The 18,838-nt window shown below is 37.1% G+C and overlaps 1 protein-coding gene across 2 annotated transcripts; it reads left to right on the top strand.

Annotated features, from left to right (window-relative positions):
- Window positions 1–312: 312 nt before the first annotated feature.
- LOC145754930 (IgGFc-binding protein-like) lies at window positions 313–18,426 on the top strand. Of its 2 annotated transcripts, XM_082571101.1 has the most exons (62): window positions 313–510; window positions 1,287–1,428; window positions 1,493–1,589; window positions 1,656–1,799; window positions 2,050–2,188; window positions 2,249–2,417; window positions 3,025–3,175; window positions 3,269–3,430; window positions 3,498–3,541; window positions 3,713–3,861; window positions 4,257–4,364; window positions 4,465–4,630; window positions 4,692–4,803; window positions 5,088–5,235; window positions 5,348–5,477; window positions 5,542–5,574; window positions 6,013–6,120; window positions 6,564–6,659; window positions 6,716–6,864; window positions 7,007–7,104; window positions 7,174–7,330; window positions 7,460–7,581; window positions 7,695–7,862; window positions 7,931–8,050; window positions 8,124–8,322; window positions 8,420–8,501; window positions 8,624–8,749; window positions 8,810–8,905; window positions 9,024–9,172; window positions 9,237–9,334; window positions 9,394–9,553; window positions 9,620–9,741; window positions 9,813–9,980; window positions 10,049–10,335; window positions 10,814–10,933; window positions 11,038–11,133; window positions 11,239–11,387; window positions 11,444–11,541; window positions 11,601–11,751; window positions 11,824–11,948; window positions 12,038–12,208; window positions 12,281–12,591; window positions 12,678–12,803; window positions 12,886–12,977; window positions 13,039–13,180; window positions 13,244–13,479; window positions 13,542–13,712; window positions 13,891–14,057; window positions 14,118–14,271; window positions 14,427–14,593; window positions 14,715–14,827; window positions 14,889–15,037; window positions 15,166–15,263; window positions 15,982–16,257; window positions 16,332–16,496; window positions 16,554–16,822; window positions 16,907–17,029; window positions 17,181–17,414; window positions 17,472–17,597; window positions 17,666–17,818; window positions 17,892–18,039; window positions 18,118–18,426. In XM_082571101.1, exons 1-62 carry the CDS (start codon window positions 355–357, stop codon window positions 18,251–18,253), a joined length of 9,021 nt encoding a protein of 3,006 aa, XP_082427227.1. In that variant the 5' UTR covers window positions 313–354; the 3' UTR covers window positions 18,254–18,426. The 2 variants fall into 2 exon arrangements, with proteins under 2 accessions (XP_082427227.1, XP_082427228.1); XM_082571102.1 differs by lacking the exon at window positions 5,542–5,574.
- The last annotated feature ends 412 nt before the right edge of the window (window positions 18,427–18,838 follow it).

The following is an 18,838-nucleotide window of genomic DNA, read 5'->3' as shown; positions in this document are numbered from 1 at the left end:
TAGTTGTAAGGAGCTGTTGTTGCGTCATAATCATGATTATAATAATTTATCAAACCGTCTTAACATTTCCGTCATAAAAAATTAACGTCTTTAAACGTTTTATTGTGACGTCACAAATTAATTGAAGTTTTATGCGACTTCACCGCTGATTAATTATTCGGAAATGTTAAAGTCACGTGGGTTCGTATATTTAAGGTTGTGTCGTTTACTTAGCGAAGAAGAAGTTTTGATTGTCGCGAATTTCAATTGTTTTGTCACAAAACTCGATTGTTAAAAGTTGATGACTAAAGCGAAACAATGAATTACAGAAAAACTAAGAAGTTTGGGGAGAAACCCAGACTTGAGACTCCAAATATGTTGGAAATTTATTTAATGAGGAAAAAAATGTTTATTTCGATCATTTTGCTGATCGGGGCGTTTGTGGATGTTTCTGCGGTGAATGCAAATCATTATCGCGGCGGAACAATGTCCTGGAGGCCCGGGCCGAATTACAGCGATTCTAACAAAGAGGTAAACGTGATTTTTCAATGTTTATTGAGTTATACGCAGTATGTGACGTCATAAAGACGTTGATTGTGATAAGGACGTTAATTAAAACTTTTCCGCGGTTTCTTAACGTTCTAGAATGTGTGAATCATTTCTTGCCAATTTATTGAAGAAACTTTTCGAGTTAAGTTTCGGGTATTTCAACTTATTAAAAGTTGAATCTTAGAATAAAAAACTCAAAGAAAAATCAGAAAAAACAATTTTGAATAAAAAACTTTTTTCTAAAATTTAAAAAAACGTTTTTCGTATTTTTTGGCACTTTTATAATTTCGATTAATTTTGATTTAATTTATTTTCTCACGTTTTTGGCATTGGAACTTGTTGGCAGATCCATTTATTCGTGTTTATGACGTCATAATCAGTATTGTTGGCTTATTTTCGATGTGTTATCAAATAATGAATAATTGTTATGATCATAATGAACGTTAACACCAAATTAACAATGGTTAACAATCGCTGTTAATAATGTTAATTGTTATGGTAATAGTCGAACAATTGTTATGTAAACAGATGATAATTTAAAGGAATCTTGCTTGGGGCATTGTAGGACAAGGTGACCTTCAAATTCGTAATTTAAGCCCAAAGTAACTTGAAGTGATGTCCGCTTAAATGTCGACATTTTAACATTTTGCAACATTTTTTTTGATTAATTAAAAATCTTAATTATTCCACTTCCGAACGCTTGCCTACGTCAGTTCTACTTTTATGATGTCACAACTAAAATAATATTTGTGTTCTAGATTATTTTTACATCGCGCTTGAGTTGGGCCAACGACCACATCGGTTGTAATGACGTAACTGTGACATCACAAGGACTTATCGGGAACGCTGATCAGCAATGGGCATGTACGTTCGGTTGTAGCGGACCGATTGGACCAACACGTAAGTGACGTCATAAATTATTTAATTGTTCGAAGATTATTCTATTGTTACGTCATATTTACAGAGGGTCGCTGTAGCGAGTTCAGTGAAGCGGGAAATTGGGCGATCAGTGAAAATAGTTTTAGTCACGTGTTCACGGATGACGGACCAATCGATATATCGTAAGTATTGTGACGTCATTTAAGTTATTATTTAGACAAATTATTAATGTTGTTATGACGTCATAGATACATGCATTGTTGTTGGGCGGACACGGAGTTAACGAATAGTAGTTCGGAGTGGTCACTCACAACTGCTTTATTGCTGGGTCAAAGAAGCGACACTGGAAGGCCTAACAATGCTCCAACAGTGACGTCACCGTTGACAATAAGGTAAGATGTTATGACGTCATTCTTTGTATTAAGGCTGAATGTTGTGACGTAACAATCGACATTTATTTTATTGCAACTTGGGCGCTGATGAAACTTAAATGCGTCAGTTTTTAACAATGCCAACTATTTATTGATAATCACTTTACTGTGACGTCATAAGATGTCGTGTTGCCAAGATTAACTTCCAATCGGTTTATCGTCGACAATGACGTGATTGTTGAACAATAAAGTAATGGAGAATGACTTTTAGGTTAAACAACAAGGAACCCGCGGTTTTCACCATTGACGTCACAGACGCGGACAATGACTTTGTGACGTGTCGGTTGGGGCTTCACTTCGGGGAGTGTGGAAATGTTTGCGAACTTCATCCCGATTTCACAATCGATGAGGTAATTAATTAATTAAAGGAAATATCAATAATTAACATTTAAACTAATTAACATTTGCAGGCGAACTGTCGAATAACTTATCACTCCAGCCCTCAAATGTTCGGCCTCGTTCCCTTCTCCATTGTTGTTGAGGATCATCACAATGGACCCAGTGACATCACAATAGGGGACCAGGTCATCCACCAATCACGTGCTCTCAGCTCGGTTCCATATCAGTTTGTCATCGACCGTGAGTTTTTTATTAATTAGGTTTTTTGAATTTTTTGAGGGATTTGCGATTAAATGCGATTACCAAGTTGAGGAATTTATGAATCATTGTTACACCACAATTTTAAACAATCACGGAACGACTACGTAACAATGAGAAATTAGGTTTTTTACAAGTTTAACATTTTTTGAACATTTTACAAAATAATTCGACCAAATTGATGTTAAATTATTCTCGGTGGTTTGCCGCGGAAATTCCCACATAAACTGCTGATTATGATGTCACAATGAAAGGTTAATTTTAATCCGACATTTTTGCGAAATAATTTTGAAATTTAGGATTTTTAAAGTTAGCTAAAAGCAACGTCATATTGTGATCAAATAATAACACAAACATGTATTGTCCTAATTACACAAACTCACTGTGACAAAGTCGTACACAAGAGTTTTTGTTCCGCCTTGAACCACCGCGAACACGTTTTTTAGATCTTGCAAGTAATTACACATTAATGACAACTTAAAGTGGTTTACATCTTCTTAAACCGGGCTTGGCTTCTGCGATGTTTATTTCAAACTTTGAAACCACATTTAAATCGGGTTAAAACTTTAACCTGATCTGTTAATTATAGTTGGGGAACCCCCTGTTGCGGGCGTGGTTACTTGCTCGGGTGTGCTCCCATTGGTCGACGTTGACGTCAATCAAGATCACGTGACCATCATCAAAGCCACACAGATGTTCGAATTAAGGGCGAGTGCGACCACTTGCGACCAAACAAACAGGTAATTATCCGACAATTGCAAACCACGTGCAGGTGTCACCCACAAACTTGTAATTAAAAGTTGCTCCGCGTTCTAATTAACTTTTTTTAACAGGATCGAAACATTCGATGTCACAAGCGAAACGGTTTACAATACTTTCACGACTGACGTCACAATCGATCACAATGGAAAAGCGAGATTGTCGTTTAAGTGGAAACCGGAAGTTGGGCAGGAAGGTCGTCATCGGTTCTGCTTGAGCGCTTCCCAAACCGACGGGTGAGTAGTGACGTCATTATTAACCCTTTGTGACATCGTTATTAACTTTTATTGTTTCATGTTGCAGGCTGGTCGCCACAAAACAATGCGTTGACGTCATAGTAGAAGAAAGTGAGTAACAATTAAATATTTGGCCCACGAGTGTCGCGTGATCCGGCACACTTCAGACGATACTTGTGATGTCATAATTAATTATCGATAATTAGAAGAACAATAGATTTTAAATACCAAGTGTATGTAATTGGCACACAATTATGATAATGACGTAACAATACATTACAGTGACGGAGATGTGCATAGGATCGGGTTTAATGCGGATTGTTAGTTTCGATTCCCAGGTCATCAGTTTCACTGGGGGATGTAAATATCAACTCGCTACAACGACTTTCGATCCCTCATCGTTCCCCAATCTACAACCTTTTAATATTTCGGTAAGTTGACTGTGACGTAATTGGTTGTGACGTGGTTGATTGCGACGTGGTTGATTGTGACGTGTTTGATTGTGACGTAGTGTTGACAAAGTTTCACACAGTATTTTGTTAAAGTTTTCTACATTGTCTGAAATCGAGTTAACCTTAACAATACTGCGACAATTGACCACAATTTTGTAACAATTGAAGATTCTAAATAAAACAATTGCCCGCGGGCAAAGTAATTGTCCTAGCATTGTTGTAGTATTGTTATTTTAACTGCCCAATTACTTTCCTATCTTAAGGGAAATCACAAATTGCCTTAATTTTGTCACAACTTCACTTTCATGTGATTATGATTTATGTTTCGCACTTTTGAGCCAGCAGCAAATTGTAAAAATCTCAATTTATTGTAGATTTCAAACGACAACCACGTGGGTATTGACGGACGTCAGCGAATCGGTGTTATTCGGGTCATGGTCGCCAACAAACAAGTCGAACTTCACCGAGGCAAGAGGATAATTGTAAGTTTGGGCCAGACAAACTATTTTGACCAAAACAGTTTTATTTTAGCATTAAAGTTTTTGGAAACAAATAAACAATCTTTCAACTTTTAAACTTTAGGTGGACGGTACCAGGGTGTTTCCCCCGATCCGTTACAGCGGGGTAAACGTTGATCTTAGTGGCCGATTTGTTGTTATTAGCACCGACTCCGGTCTTACTGTAAGATACGATGGCCAAGCCACGTTTATTATTGGCTTGCCTTTGAAGTACATGAACCTCATTAGAGGTAAGATTTTGGCCTGGGTTAAAATGTTGAATTTTGTTTTTTAATCTTTGTTCTTGTTCAGGTTTATGTGGAAACTTTAACGGGGTTCAAACTGATGATTTCATGACAAGAAACGAAATCTTTCAAGCAACTTCATCAGCTGTCCTTGCTGCAAGTTTTTCTATCGATACAAGGTAAGAACTTGTTTTGTTAAATATTGTTTAACCACGTAATAGGTTTACTTTTTGAGTTTGTACTAGTTTTAAACCGCCAATTTCACTTATTTGCAATTAAAATATCGCCATAGTTGTCATGGCTGCAACACATAAAATATTTCGCACCACAACCATAGATTTTTATGTCAAGGATTGAAATAAGTAAAGTTTATTTACGTGGTAAAATTAAACCTGAATTTACAATGATTAGAATGACTAGCGAAAAATTATGTACTCACTAAACAACACTTTAATTTCTTTAGCTCCTGTATTCAACCTCCAGCTAGAGACGAGGTTGCCTGTGCTACGGGGTCCACTTCTTTAAACCAAGTAGTTTGCGCTTTCCTTACAAAAGAAAATGGCTGTTTTGGTGACTGTCATCGATTTGTGAACCCTTTTCCTTTCTTTACTGTAAGTTTTAGCTCAATCTTGCATTGTTAAACAATAAACAAATAGTTTTGACGGCAGTAAGCTAAACATATTACAGCGGTTATAGCTAATTAATTTAATTAAAATCTGTTAGAATTGCATGAACGCTTTGTGCAACAACGTTGGCTCAGAGGAGCTCTTGAACGAATTAATCGGATCTTACGCTGATACTTGCCAAATGGAGGGTGCTGAGATATGTGATTGGAGATCAGAGATCAAGTCAGGTTTGGAGCGAACTTAATGTTGCTTAGTGTTTAGTTTAACGTTTAATGCTTACGTTTGTTAAAGGTTTAAACGTGCTTGCAACTGAGCCAGTTGAAGGTAAACTTTAAGGTGACAATTGTTGGTTTAAACAATTGCTGTGTGGGTGCAACTTTCCTTCAAACTTATATTCTTAAACCTTTAACTTTATTTTATAAGTGTCAACTTTGAGAAACTTTTAAATCTTCATTTCAGCCGTGTTATCTTTATCTGCAAACTTTTAAATTTTTTTGATATGATTTTGTTTCTAACTTGGTAAAATACTACATTTTAAAATCTTTTATTGCAGTTATTTCACTTTTAAATTATATTTCTTCTTAACAAAACTGCTGTTAATTTCAAATCTTTGTGCAGAGAATATTTTGAGAATTAATTTGTAAAAATTAATTTCTTAATTCTTATTTGTGTTAAACAATAAGAAAAAGCTTTCACGGGTTTGAAAACTTGTAAACTTTAAAAGATAATCACTTAATTTATCCTGTTTTGCAATCATAACAGGTTTGGAATGTCCCCCGTTCTCGAAGTACAACTCTTGTTCGCCCAGCGTTCCAAGAACCTGCTCTAACTTGGATTCTACACCTTTGGATGGACAACCTTGCGTTGAAGGTAACTTATTAATACATTTGGAATCATTTTATCTTAAAGCCAAGGCTATGTTACTACTCCTTGTTAAATTTAGTTTAAGTCCTAGACTATTACTAGTATTCAGTATAAGTTTTTTAACTAGATTCAATGTTTTTTAGATTAATGTTGATTTAGAAAGTCTAGTTTTCTATTTAAAGAAAGGGACACATATTCATAAATATATTTTATATTAAAATAGGCTTGTAATCTTTTTATTTAAACATTAATTTTCATTGAACTGGTATTTTACGTAAAAATGCTATAGAAATCAAATATATAGTTTTGTTGTTTTCATGAAAATTTTTTAACATTCGTATCACGTGCTTATTTTTTTGTTTAATTGCGCAAAAATTTGGTAGTTTTAATATGAATTAAGAAGAATATTAAAATATAAGATAAGTCTTAATAGTAAACTGTATCAACAGGTTGTCAGTGTTCTGAGGGGTATGTGCTCTCTAGCGACGTATGTGTCCCCCAGGAGCAATGTGGATGCTTTATACAAGGAAGCTACAGATTGCCAGGTAAGCTTGTGGTTTGTTTCTTCATAATATTTGTATTTTAAATGATTTAACTTTAGGTTTCACATATCGAACCAATGACTGTTCTCACCACTGCGAATGTTTGGGTCAGAATCGAACAAGTTGCATCCCATCCCCGAGTTGTGGCCCCCTGGAAAGTTGTGCCCCACATTCAGATGGGTTTATGAGGTGCTCGGGGAGAATGCAAGTGGGTGACATTATTATTGACCTAACTACTCTAGCTAATACTCAAACTTGGTTCTTATCTCAACCAGGTCTAACTACTTTTGGTATTTACTTGGGGGCAGCAAAGGAACAATAAAAACAAATTAATAAACAATTCATTTTAGGCTCCAGCTACTTGCAAAGTGATTGGAGATCCACATTACCAAACTTTTGACGGGGCAACTTACGATTCAATGTCAACATGCGCTCATATCCTTGCAAAGTAAGTCTCTTTAACCTGCTGTAGTTGCTAATTGTTAAGGTTGGGTGCTATAATAAAATTTTGCTTTAGATCACGTGATGATGCGATTGTGACCCCTTTCACGGTGATAGGAATTAATGATCAGCCTCGCATGAACAACACAATATCTCATGTGAAAGAAATCCACATCACGGTCGGTGGTGATCCAAGCTTCAATGTTTCACTTACAGAGGGTCCAGTTATAAAGGTTTGTGCTCAAGTTTGAACCTAGGTTGTTTTCTTTCAACAAAATTTTATCTTAACAGTTGTTTTTTTTGGCAATGTTGTTTCAACATTATATCATTTTTGTGACATCATTATATCATTGTTGTTACAGCACAACAGTATGATCGTGTTTCCAGGCTCTAGTTTTCCAGGAGTCAGGTTTAGGAGAACAACGAACTTTCTTATTGTAACTTTTGATTTTGGCCTTGTTATTAGATGGGATGGGGTGGACAGGTAGGCACTTTTTAGTGGGTAAAGACTTTTGTAAAAACCTAAACTTTGTAAAAGTATGATAATTAATTACATTTGTTCTAAAACTTAACTTAATATTTTATGATAACTTTTAGATTAAGGTTGTCAGCTTGGAGTCCATTGTTTCGCCAAGTTGAAGGTTTGTGCGGGAATTATGACGGCGATGTGACCAATGATTTCATGGCTCGCAATGGAGGAGGGCTTATAACTGATGTAGAGAAATTTGTAAACAGTTGGAGGGTTTCAGGGATGGATATTGATGGGTAAATATTTTAACAAAATTAAAAAGCTTTTTTGGCGTATTTTATAATAACATTCTTTAACTTTACAGTAATTATTACCCGGAACCAGCTGTCAATCAAACCCAGCGCTGCATGAATGAAGGTTTTACTGGAGCAGCTTTACAGACTTGCATCTCCACTTCACCAGATCAACCTCAAGGAATTAATCAGTAAGTGTTCATTAACATGTTTGCACAGTATTGTTAACATATAGGCACAACATGAATACAAACTCTCTTGCAGATGTCGCGAAAGAAGAAGTGGTGAAATAGCGCCACCTTGTAACGATGCAAGCAGATTGGAAGCCCATCAGAGCGATTGCTCCATCCTCACTGATCCCACAGGTCCCTTTGCTCCCTGCCACGCTGAGTTTGATCCGGATGTTGTGTTTGATGCTTGTGTGTTTGACCTCTGTGCTTACGAAGGGGACATGTCGTTCAGGGTGAGCCTAACTATTTACCAGCTCGGTTATATTTAAAATGTTGTTAAAATTAAAAAGTTATTGAAAGTAGAATTGAAAAAGTTTTGTTTATTTCTAGGAGCGAATTATATCTTCTTATGATTACGATTGCCGAGAACGTCAAATTATTCCGGCAGATTGGAGGAGAGATTCTGAATCACGTAAGTTTAACTTTGTGTAAACTGTGTTTCCATTAACTTATATGTATAATTATGTATTTGCTTTAACATAAGTAGAACACTTTAGCTATGGTAGACACTTAAACATAGCGGTTTGTGTTTAGCACTAGAGTGCAGTGGAGACAACAGAGAATACACATCATGCATGAGTGAATGTCAACCCACATGTGCAGACCCCACCGCAGAATTTTGTCGACAAGATCTCGATATTGGGTCACATTGTGTTGAGGGTAAGTAGTACCGGTAGTTTAATGTTTATGTCAACACTAACTCTGATGTTTATTGTTCAGGTTGTCAGTGTTTGGAAGGATTTGTTTTATCGGACGGAGTTTGTGTTTCAAGGGAAAGTTGTGGCTGCGTGATCCAAGGAAGATACCAAATGGCTGGTTTGTTAAACTTTAATATCTATTAATCTGGTTAAACTCATTTCTAACTTGTTTGTTTAACTTTATTTTATATTTCTATATTATATTAACACTACCAGTTGTAAAATGTACTTTGCAGGTTTCAAATACCGGCAAGCCAACTGCACACAAGAATGTGAATGTGTTGGTGAAGGAGTTATTGAATGCAATGACATTGAACCTTGCTTGATTGGATTGCTCTGCGAGGATGATGCAATGGGATATCAGCGTTGTATCGGAAGGTTAAGGGTAAGATCTTAATTTGAAGTGGAAGTTGTTGTCTTTTTATCATTCACAAATAATTGATATTTAGAGAAGGGCAACATGCACGGCGGTGACCGACCCACATTACAAAACATTTGACGGAACAAGATACGACTCCATGGGAACTTGTGCTTATGTCATGACACAGTAAGTTCACAAGTTATTAATAAAATCACAACAGGTTATTAATAACCTAACTTAAACAGAAACAAAGCTGGGTCCTCAGCTCCCGACTTCAGGGTTGTTGCTGTTAACGAAAATCCACTTCCGGGCCAGATTGTCTCTCATGTTAGGGAAGCTCATGTTATGTTCCTCTATAATGGAGAGTCCCATGTGGTCAAGTTTGGCCCTGGTTCAATTGTAACAGTAAGTGTTACCATCTGCCTCATTTAAATACTTCTTAATGCATTATTATTTACACTTCAATTACAGTTGGATGGAGTTCAAATTCTTCCTGGAACAGAAACACTCGGGTTGATGATGAGGAGGTCCGGAGACTTTCTCGTGGTTGAATTCGACTTTAGACTGGTTGTCAAATGGAATGGAATCGATCGGTTTGTACATGTTTAAGTTACATGAAAAAAAGAGTGTTTTTGAAATTCTAAAATTAACTTTTATGTCCCAGATTAAGGATAACTGCATGGCAACGTTTACGAAACCAAGTCGAGGGGTTGTGCGGTGACTTTAATGACGTTAGTAGTAATGACCTCACTACCAGTTATGGGGTGTTGACCGATGACATAAACACCTTTGTGAGAAGTTGGGAGGTCAGCGGGTTCGAGGGAACAGAAAAGTAAACTTTGTTACTTAGTCACAGTAAACTACTTTGGACCTTATTCTTATAATCACTTAAATGTTTAGTTGTGTTCTTCCCCCTCCACGGAGTGCAGATGATGTTTGTGCAAACGAGGCTTCGATCCTTCGATTTGGGGAGCTTTGTTCGGGGCTAACTGATCCCGAGGGTTCGTTCCAAACTTGTCACGACTTTGTTGACCCCGTTCCAGTGTTCAGTAATTGTTTGTACGACTTGTGTACTTACAATGGAAGTAATGAAGTTAGGATGGAAATATTCTCAAGTTATGCCCAAGATTGTTTGAGTGCTGGCAGTCGACCTTCTGACGAATGGATGGAAGAAAACGGATTTATTCGTGAGTTTTTGATTTAAAAGATTTTCAGTTGTTTTAAACTTACATTTATTGTGTTGAATGTTTTCTGTTTTATGGCCAACATTAAAGTTTGTAGTGTTGGTATAACATTTATAGCCTGGTTACTGCTTTCAAAAATCCAATAACAAATGTTAAATATGTATTTTGAGTGTCTTTTTTGTGTTATGTTTTGTAGATGGTAAGTTTTTGTTGTAGTAACTTAGTCTTTAAGTATGTCTTTGTTTATAATAGCTTATTGTTGTTCTCTTCTATTAGGTTCAGTGATTTTCTCTTTTTTTATTAGGTTTTCTTTTGTGTTTAACTATTAATTCATTTTAGTTTGTACTTGCTTTTTGGGTTGGTGCTTCCTTTTTTGTTTTTAATGGATGTTATTTATATATTTCTTTAATTAAGAATAAGTATTAAAGAATTTGGTATCAGCAATTTTTTCTAGCAATAATCCAATAAAAACTTTTTGTAGCAAGAGAATGTGGATTGAACGAACATTACAACGCAACCGGGTCGGAATGTCAACCAACTTGTACAGATCCTGATGCCTCGATTTGCATCGCAAACAACGACATCAGCGACAAAACTGGAGGTAATTAGTTGGAGGGTAAATGAGGTTGTTTTTACTAAGGTTTAATGTAGAGGTTGTAACTCATTGTCAGTATAAAGGTTATAATATAACTCGTTGTTTTTCAGGTTGTGAGTGCGATGAAGGGTATGTCCAAAGTGGAATGGGCTGCGTCACTTTGCCTGAATGTGGATGTTTGATCAACGGGATGTATCACGATGCTGGTGAGTTCTTAAATATTTTGTAGACATGATTACACTTGTACTTTATACTGAACCAACAATACTTTTTTAACCTGATGGCCTTAATTTATAAATCTTGTTTTCTAGGCTTCGTCTACAGAACTAATGACTGCGGTGTGGAATGCACATGCCACGGCCTAAATAACATGACTTGTGTTGATGCCACAGAATGCCCCAAAAAATACAAATGTGGCACTGACGCTGATGGCTATGAGCGATGTGTAAAGAAATTGAGAGTAAGTTTAGTAATTAAACCAATTTGTTTCACCATTAACCTTTATTTTGTGTTTAGAGAAGGGCAACCTGCAAGGCAGTGACGGACCCCCATTATATGACCTTTGATGGAACCAGGTTTGATTCCATGGGATTGTGCTCCTACATCATGGTTAGGTAAGTACTTTAATATTCCCAAGAAAAGCAAAACATGTCAATTTATGCTTTATCCCCAGGAGCAAAAGCAACGCTTCAGTGCCTTTCTTCCAAGTTGTTGCGGTAAATGAGCAGCCAGAACCCCATCGAGTGGTGTCGCATGTGAAGGAAGTTTTTGTGGAATTTAACGGCAACATGACGATGCATTTTGCTGCCGGGCCCGTTATTCAGGTTTGTTTAAAGTTTAACAGTTATTCAAAGGACTATTATGACATCATTTTTTACTCTATTATGACTTCACAGTTGAACGGTGTAACAGTGAACCCAGGATACAGCAAAGATGGAGTTGAAGTCAGGATCGGTGGAAGATTTCACGTCGTAGATTGGGAGGAACTTGGATTGGTCATCAGATGGGATGGGGAGGACCGGTAAGCACTTTACTTTGAGTAGGCACTTTATTAACCCTTTTAATTATTGGCAAGCTCTGCTTATATCAAGTTTTGAAATATTTTTCTAGATTAAGAATATCAGCTTGGAGTAACCTGAGATATCAAGTCGAAGGAGTTTGTGGAGATTTTAACGACAATATGGATGATGATTTGATGACTCCTAGTGGTGACCTATTACCCTTCAACGAGACAGATGCTTTTGTGAACAGTTGGATCATCAGTGGATTTGGAGCCGAAGGGTAAACTTTAAATTTGTATTAACATTAATTTAAGATTATTTTTTTGAATTAAATTTAATTTAAATATTTTAGATGCCCAGAAGCCCCTCAACAAGACGCAGTGGCCCCCTGTACCCAAGATTTCCAGTTAGCCCCATATATTCCCGCTTGTTCACCCTTAATTAACCCCGAGGGGGCTTTTAAAGGTTGCATGGACCTCGTTGACCCCCAAGCAGCGTTCCGAGCCTGTTTGTTTGATCAATGCTCGTACGAGGGCGACGACAACCAAAAAGACCGCTTGATGGCATCCTACATCGAGACATGCTTGGATGAAGATGATGAAGATATCGAGGATGTCACTCAACTCATGATCCCCCCCGTGTGGCGGCCAGCTGCTAATATTTGTGAGTTTTAAATATAATCAGTTGTAGCATTATAAATTTAGAAATATAATTTTATATCTGAGTAATAAATAAACATTTTCTTTTAGCTGAATTTGATTGTCCACCAAACAGTCATTACATTACATGCATGCCCCAATGCCAGCCTACTTGTGATGACATAAACGCAACAATGTGTAAAAGAAATCCCCGTTTGGGTCGAGCTTGTGTTGAAGGTAAACTTATTTTCCTATTTCTAAAACTAAGAAAAACATGGTTAGCTGTGATTCCTGTTTACATAAATGCCTTCTGTTGTAGGTTGTGAGGCCAATCCAGGATTTGTTTTAAGCGGCGACGATTTTGTCACGATAGCCAAATGTGGATGTAAAATGGACGGCGAATATTATAAGGTGCAAGATTTGTTTTCCCTTAAATCTTTTTCATGTATTTAACCCAAACTTAATGTGGTAGGATGGACAAAGTTTCTACACTGAAGATTGCGCGAAGAAATGTTTATGTGACCAAGCATTACTTCAATGCACTGAAGCTCCTTGTCCCTTAGAAAGGGAATGTCGGGCTAATAAGAATGGAGAACTGGATTGTTTGCCCTTAAGTAAGTTTTAGTGTTGTGATGTTGATGTTACAAAGGATTACTAAAATTTAAAATTAACTCCAGGAACGAAAACTTGCGAAGTTTTTGGAAACGGATTTTTTTTAACTTTTGATCAACGAGATTACGAATTCCTTGGAGTTTGCTCATATACTCTTGTGCGCCACCAAATGGGAGGCCTGATCACCATGGAAACTGAGCGAATCGGGAATATCACGGGGGTCAAGTCGGTCGAAGTGACTTTTGAAGATTTTAACTCAACTGTGAAGTTGACAAAGACGGAAGAAAGAATTGAAATTATGGTAAAAAATATTTTACAAAAAAGCTAAAACTTTGAGCTTAATTTAACAAAACTTGTTTTAAGGTTGATGGAGTTGAGTACAACCAAACTTTTACACTCACTCTGGACTTAACTCAAAAGTTGAGCGTGCGACGAAACTCAAGGTTTGTAATCGTTTCCACTCAGCTCGGCCATAGAGTCGAGTTCGATGGAAGTGTGCTAAGAGTTTCACTTCCTGTTTCCTACAAAGACTTGGTGAGTTGAAACAATGGGTAATTGTTGGGGTTTGTTTAATTATAATGGAGTAATTGTTGTTTATAGCGGGGTTTGTTTAACTATAATGGAGTAATTGTTGTTTATAGCGGGGTTTGTTTAATTATAATGGAATATTGGGCGATTAAGATTATTTTATGATGTTTTTGTTGTGTTTCAGGTTTCTGGGTTGTGTGGAAATTTTAACGGAAACCCTGATGATGATGTCATAAGCGTGAATGAAAGTGAAAATACCGAGGAATTTGCTGCTTCTCATGCCACAAAAGATTGTGACACATCTACGTCACAACCTTTGTTTACTTGCCAAGATGATGACCTGGAGATGTGGTAAGTTTAAAATTAACAATCCAGCAATCCAGGATCTAATTAATGATGTCATCTTTCCAGGAAAGAGGAGGATTATTGCGGAGTAATATCAAACTTCACCGGACCACTTAGATCATGCAACCGAGTCCTTTCAAGTTCAATAACGAGGAACTATTTACAACGTTGCGCCGTGGAAGTTTGTTTGAGCGGGGGATCAAGAAAGGCTTTGGAAAGGGTGAGAATAATATGTTGAACTATATGGGAATTAAATGTTAGTTAAAGGTTGTAAAGATATGAAAGTGTAACTTACTGGCTCATAAAAAATACCAGGACATTACTGTATTTTAAACCAGGTCATTACTGTATTTTAAATTTTTTAAATGTTTGCAGGCTATCCAGTCTTACACTCATGAATGTCTCAGCTCCGGAATAAGAATTTGTGACTGGAGGGAAAGTACCGGTTGGGAAAACCCCACAGATTGTCCAATAAACACTCATTATGAAGGTTGTGCAACAACTTGTCCTCTCACATGTGGGGAAGTACCCAGCACAGACGAGTAAGTATTGATATAAGGTTAAGGTCATCTCAATGTCACAATATGCTTTGTTACGTACAGTGCTCGAAAAACCTCCTAATTGTCAATTATTAATGTTAATATTGCCTGATTTACTTCTTAGTTGCCCGATAGCTGAGGGATGTATTTGCAACGAAGGATTTGTCCTTGAGAACGATATTTGTGTCCCTGTGTCAAGTTGTCAATGTTTCTCCAACAACAAGGCTTATAACTACGGTAAGGCTCGAGTTTAACTTTGTTGCGGTGTTTTTGAGTTGTTAAAAATTTTGTTTTGCAGGTGAATCTTATACCACGCCTGATTGCACACAAAGTTGCACGTGTTATGGTCAAGGGTCAGTGATTTGTGTTGACCTTTCACCTTGTATTCGAACTGAGATGTGTGCACGCATGAGCGAAGATGATTACTCATGCGTAAGAAGTGTCAGGGTAAGAAATTAATTTAATTTTTTAGAAATTTTGTTTTTGTGCAAGTGAAGCTAAATAAATATTTTAATTTAAATAAAATTAGGTTAAATATTAAACTTGCGAAATTAAAAAGTATTTTTATTAACTAGGACCGAAGTAGTTGTGAAATAGGATCTGGAGTTCACTACAGATCCTTCGATGGATTCACATTTGATGCCGTTTCAACCTGTTCCTATATGTTGGTCCAGTAAGTTCTAGTTTGTTTTCAATATTGTTGGTTCAGTAAGTTCTAGTTTGTTTTCAGTATATGTTGGTCCAGTAAGTTCTAGTTTGTTTTCAGTATTGTTGGTCCATTAAGTTCTAGTTTGTTTTCAGTATTGTTGGTCCAGTAAGTTCTAGTTTGTTTTCAGTATTGTTGGTCCAGTAAGTTCTAGTTTGTTTTCAGTATTGTTGGTCCAGTAAGTTCTAGTTTGTTTTCAGTATTGTTGGTCCAGTAAGTTCTAGTTTGTTTTCAGTATTGTTGGTCCAGTAAGTTCTAGTTTGTTTTCAGTATTGTTGGTCCAGTAAGTTCTAGTTTGTTTTCAGTATTGTTGGTCCAGTAAGTTCTAGTTTGTTTTCAGTATTGTAATGTTGGTCCAGTAAGTTCTAGTTTGTTTTCAGTATTGTTGGTCCAGTAAGTTCTAGTTTGTTTTCAGTATTGTTGGTCCAATAAGTTCTAGTTTGTTTTCAGTATTGTTGGTCCAGTAAGTTCTAGTTTGTTTTCAGTATTGTTGGTCCAGTAAGTTCTAGTTTGTTTTCAGTATTGTTGGTCCAGTCAGTTCTAGTTTGTTTTCAGTATTGTTGGTCCAGTAAGTTCTAGTTTGTTTTCAGTATTGTAATGTTGGTGATGTAAGGTTGTTTTTTAAGTTAATTGCCTTTCACTCTGCTTAATTTTATTTAATAATTTATTTAATATTATTTTAAAGATCAACGAACAACAACATGCCAGCGTTTTCTGTAATTGTGCGTAGCGACAACTCAATGACATCATCACCTATCACGTCACAGATACAAAAAATAAGCGTCATGTTTGATGACGGCAACCACACTCTCTCCGCGTCACTAGATGGCAATGTTAAGATTGATGACCGCTTGGTGGTGCCAGGAGTCACGAGAAGTGGAGTTGATGTAGTAAGAGTTGGGACTTATCTGGTTATTTCATTCCACTTCGGGCTTGTGATCAGATGGGACGAAAAATCAAGGTAAGAGGAAACTGTAATGGGAAAACAGTTTCTACGGTTATGGCTCTAATTTAAAAATAATTATTTATTTGCAGCTTGGTCATAGAAGCTTTGAGTGAATTAAAGGGAAATGTTGGAGGTTTATGTGGAAATTTTGATGACATCATTGGTAATGACGTCACTCAACCTGACGGTGTAATAAGTGACGTCACAGACGTGTTTTTTGAAAGCTGGAAGGTTCCCGATTACGACGGATTCTCGTAAGTTGTCACTTAACCCTAATTATAACAGTTTGTTAAAATTTTATGTTAAAACAGATGCCCCAACCCACCCCCAGTGATTATTGGACCCCCCTGCACAGACCCAACCACTTTGGCGGCATCTCGCTCAAAATGTCGGGTTTTGATCGACCCAAGCGGTCCGTTCGCTTCTTGCCATTCCTACGTCAAACCTCAACAAAGCTACGAAGACTGCGTGTTCGATGGTTGTCTTGATGATGTCACTGATCAAGCTATGACGTCATATGTTCGAGAATGTATTGCGTTAGGGGGCCCTCCTGTGGTGTGGAGAAACACGACGGACAGAAGTAAGTTATTGTAAAACAGAGATACTAAAACTCAACCTTATGGTTGTAGTGGGTTATTATATACTGTAACCATGTTGACCATAGTTCTAGAATGCCCGTCGTACAGTGTATACCAGTCATGCATGAACCAATGTCAACCGTCGTGCTTGGATAGAGACGCCACTAGATGTCAGAATATTGAACAACTTGAGGAATATTGCGTCGAAGGTGAGTTATCTTCGAAACGGGGTCATTTATTATTAAACGTTGATGTTAGAAGCTGGTAAAACGTTTTATTTCGAATATTGTTTGAACTTGATCTAATCTTGCTAATTAGTCGTTTATTTAAAGTGAGATCACAAACCTTATTGTGACGTAGGTTGCCAATGCACGCCCGGTTTTTACAAAGACGGAGACAACTGCGTGCCAGCATCGGAGTGTGGTTGCTTCACTCACACTGGTGACTACCTCGCACCTGATACCACTGCTTATCTACAAGGTTGCATGGAACGATGTGAATGTACGGGTGGAAACTTGACTTGTGACGCAACAAGCTGTCTTGTTGACGAAGTTTGTTCGACAAGAAACGAGGAATATGGATGTCATTGGAGAGGTAAGATATGACTTTATGACGTCATTTAAGGAAAATTGAATATATTTGTTGTTTTAGATGAGTGCGAATACTCGAACGGAGGCTGTAGTCACTCATGTAAAACGATTGATGACGTCATGAGGTGTAGTTGTCCTCCTGAGATGACCTTGAACGAAGACATGAAAAGTTGTGAAGATAACACAGGTTGGAACCCATTTCACAGAAACTTTATAGTTTTTGTGGCTAGTTTTAAACAAATAATTCTTGTTTAGTCGCAGTTGGAATACAATGCAGCGAGGGTGAAAGTGAGGAAGATCAGGCCGCTAAGTGGCGCACAAGGGCACAGCAAGATTGGATTTCGAAAGTTCAAAATTATTTAACTTTGGCGACTCAGAATACTGATGACCCGAACCAAGTCGCACAGGGTAAGCAGCTTTGTTGTGTGCTTTTATCTAAATGTTGTTTGGCACAAATCGCTTATTTTTCTATTTGTTTTAGTTTGTGGTTCTCGTTGGACCGAATGGTTGGACCGGGACGATCCGGGAGGTTCCGGGGACGACGAAAGTTTTGAAAAACTGAGGACTGAGCTCCCGCACCTTCTGTGCCCCAGCCCGGTTGCCATGGAGACTAGATTAAGCGACGGAAGGTTTGTCCTTTTATTTGTGGACCAATTTTAACGATTTTATTCTTCAAATTTTTATAAAATCAACTTTGCATTTTTTAGACCTTCCACGGCTTCTGGCAACAACGTCATAATGAGTTTGAAAGAGGGATTGTTATGTCACAATGCCGATCAACCTGCGGGGAAAAGATGCGAAGACTTCCAAGTTCGATTCCTTTGTTTGGACAATTTATTCTAAAATTACTGTGTGACATCACAACCTGTTATTGTTCCCTTTATCGGCGCCATTGTTCCTCGCTTAAAGTTGTAAAAATGATATTTAGACCATTTTTATTTAATTGTATTATTTTGCACTTGTTTATATGAAAGTACAGTAAATAATAATCGCTAAACAAATGTTGTTTGCCTAAAACAGTTTTACCACTCGTGGTTAAGCGCTTTCATCGCTCGACAATTGCTAAAGAATGTCATCGAAACGTTAAAAATATCGCGTCATAAATCTCATCTGTGATTAGAAATGTTTATTCAGCTGCTGTGTCATCATATTTGACCAAATTGTCGTTTTTGTAAGTGGCCAAGTGTTTCTAAAACCTAAATATTCAAGTGTCATTAATTGTCATCAAATTGAGGATAAAGTCCGGTTCCACCAAACTGAGAGGTTAAAGTTGAGAGCTCTTCAAACTTTAACATGTCACTCACAGTTTCCTATTTAAACCTCGGTTCAACAAAATTTTGTTTTCAGTTCACGATGTCATAGCACAGAGTGACAGAGTTAAGTAGCGGTTTCATTGTTTAATGTAAATTAATTCAGATAAAAAAGTTG

This window comes from Corella eumyota, chromosome 6 (assembly GCF_963082875.1).
Source record: "Corella eumyota chromosome 6, kaCorEumy4.1, whole genome shotgun sequence".
Taxonomy (NCBI): Eukaryota; Metazoa; Chordata; class Ascidiacea; order Phlebobranchia; family Corellidae; genus Corella; species Corella eumyota.
Note: the sequence above shows the minus strand (reverse complement) of the source record. Positions and strands in the feature narration are given on the sequence as shown.